At 41.5% G+C, this 793-nt stretch overlaps 1 protein-coding gene across 1 annotated transcript in view; it reads right to left on the bottom strand.

Moving 5' to 3' along the window:
• LOC123175207 (probable indole-3-acetic acid-amido synthetase GH3.7) overlaps positions 1 to 787 on the bottom strand; it is a 1,612-nt gene extending 825 nt beyond the window's left edge. Inside the window, exons 1-2 of the mRNA XM_044590175.1 lie at positions 560 to 787; positions 1 to 191 (exon numbers count right to left, since the gene is read on the bottom strand). Of these exons, the coding sequence (XP_044446110.1) occupies positions 1 to 191; positions 560 to 629 (261 nt within the window). The 5' untranslated portion in view covers positions 630 to 787. The remainder of the gene's footprint in view (positions 192 to 559) is intronic.
• Between the last annotated feature and the right edge of the window lie 6 nt (positions 788 to 793).

Here is a 793-nt window from a genome sequence, read left to right as displayed (position 1 = left end):
GAGCATGTATCCAAGAGGGCCAAGATGGAGCTCAATAGCCTGTGAAATTGCCCTGAGTAGTTCCTCCTCGCTTATCTTCTCATGGTCTATACTTAAGATAACATCATGTCGTCCCGAGAAGTGGAACAATGGTGTTGCATTATAGAAGCTAGTCACGGTGAGAAGGTCACCAACTCGGTACCTGTAAAGACCTGGTATGGTTTGCATATGAAATCAAATCATAGCTACTGAACTAATAAATAATTCTTACGCAAGTTGGCTAAACACAATAATTCCTATTACTTTTCATCAATTATTATTACTATTATTGGAATCCTTTATCTGTATAGGCAGACAATGACCGGTTGCATGCTCGGGATTACGGGGCAAGAACATTTGACTTAAAGTTTCATATTTTCTTTATTTCTTGGAACTAGAAACTTATGTAGAGTCTGCTTTTACAAAGACAATGCCAGGCAAAAAAGTCTATTCTAAAATAAAACACCGAGTGAAGTAGGGCAATATACAAAAATCAAGATACTTCAAGACTTATATAAGGAGGAAGTCTTAGCTAGCTAACCTGCAAAGGTGGTGACAACCAGCTCATAGGTCTGACCAATTTTGACATCCACAAGATCTACAAGCTTCATCTCACCGGGATCGCCATCGTCATCAACAGTAGGAGTTTCTTCATCACGAGGCTGTATCTCGACAAACTCAAAGTAGGCGATGTTAGGAAGCAACGCATACGACGCATGGCTGGGCGGGTCGAGAGGCCTTAGATTGACTCCGGCGGCACACTCGGTAGATGCAT

Source organism: Triticum aestivum, unplaced genomic scaffold (genome assembly GCF_018294505.1).
Source record: "Triticum aestivum cultivar Chinese Spring unplaced genomic scaffold, IWGSC CS RefSeq v2.1 scaffold135807, whole genome shotgun sequence".
Taxonomy (NCBI): domain Eukaryota; kingdom Viridiplantae; phylum Streptophyta; class Magnoliopsida; order Poales; family Poaceae; genus Triticum; species Triticum aestivum.
The sequence above is the reverse complement of the archived record's forward strand: the minus strand, read 5'-3'. Positions and strand labels throughout refer to the sequence as shown.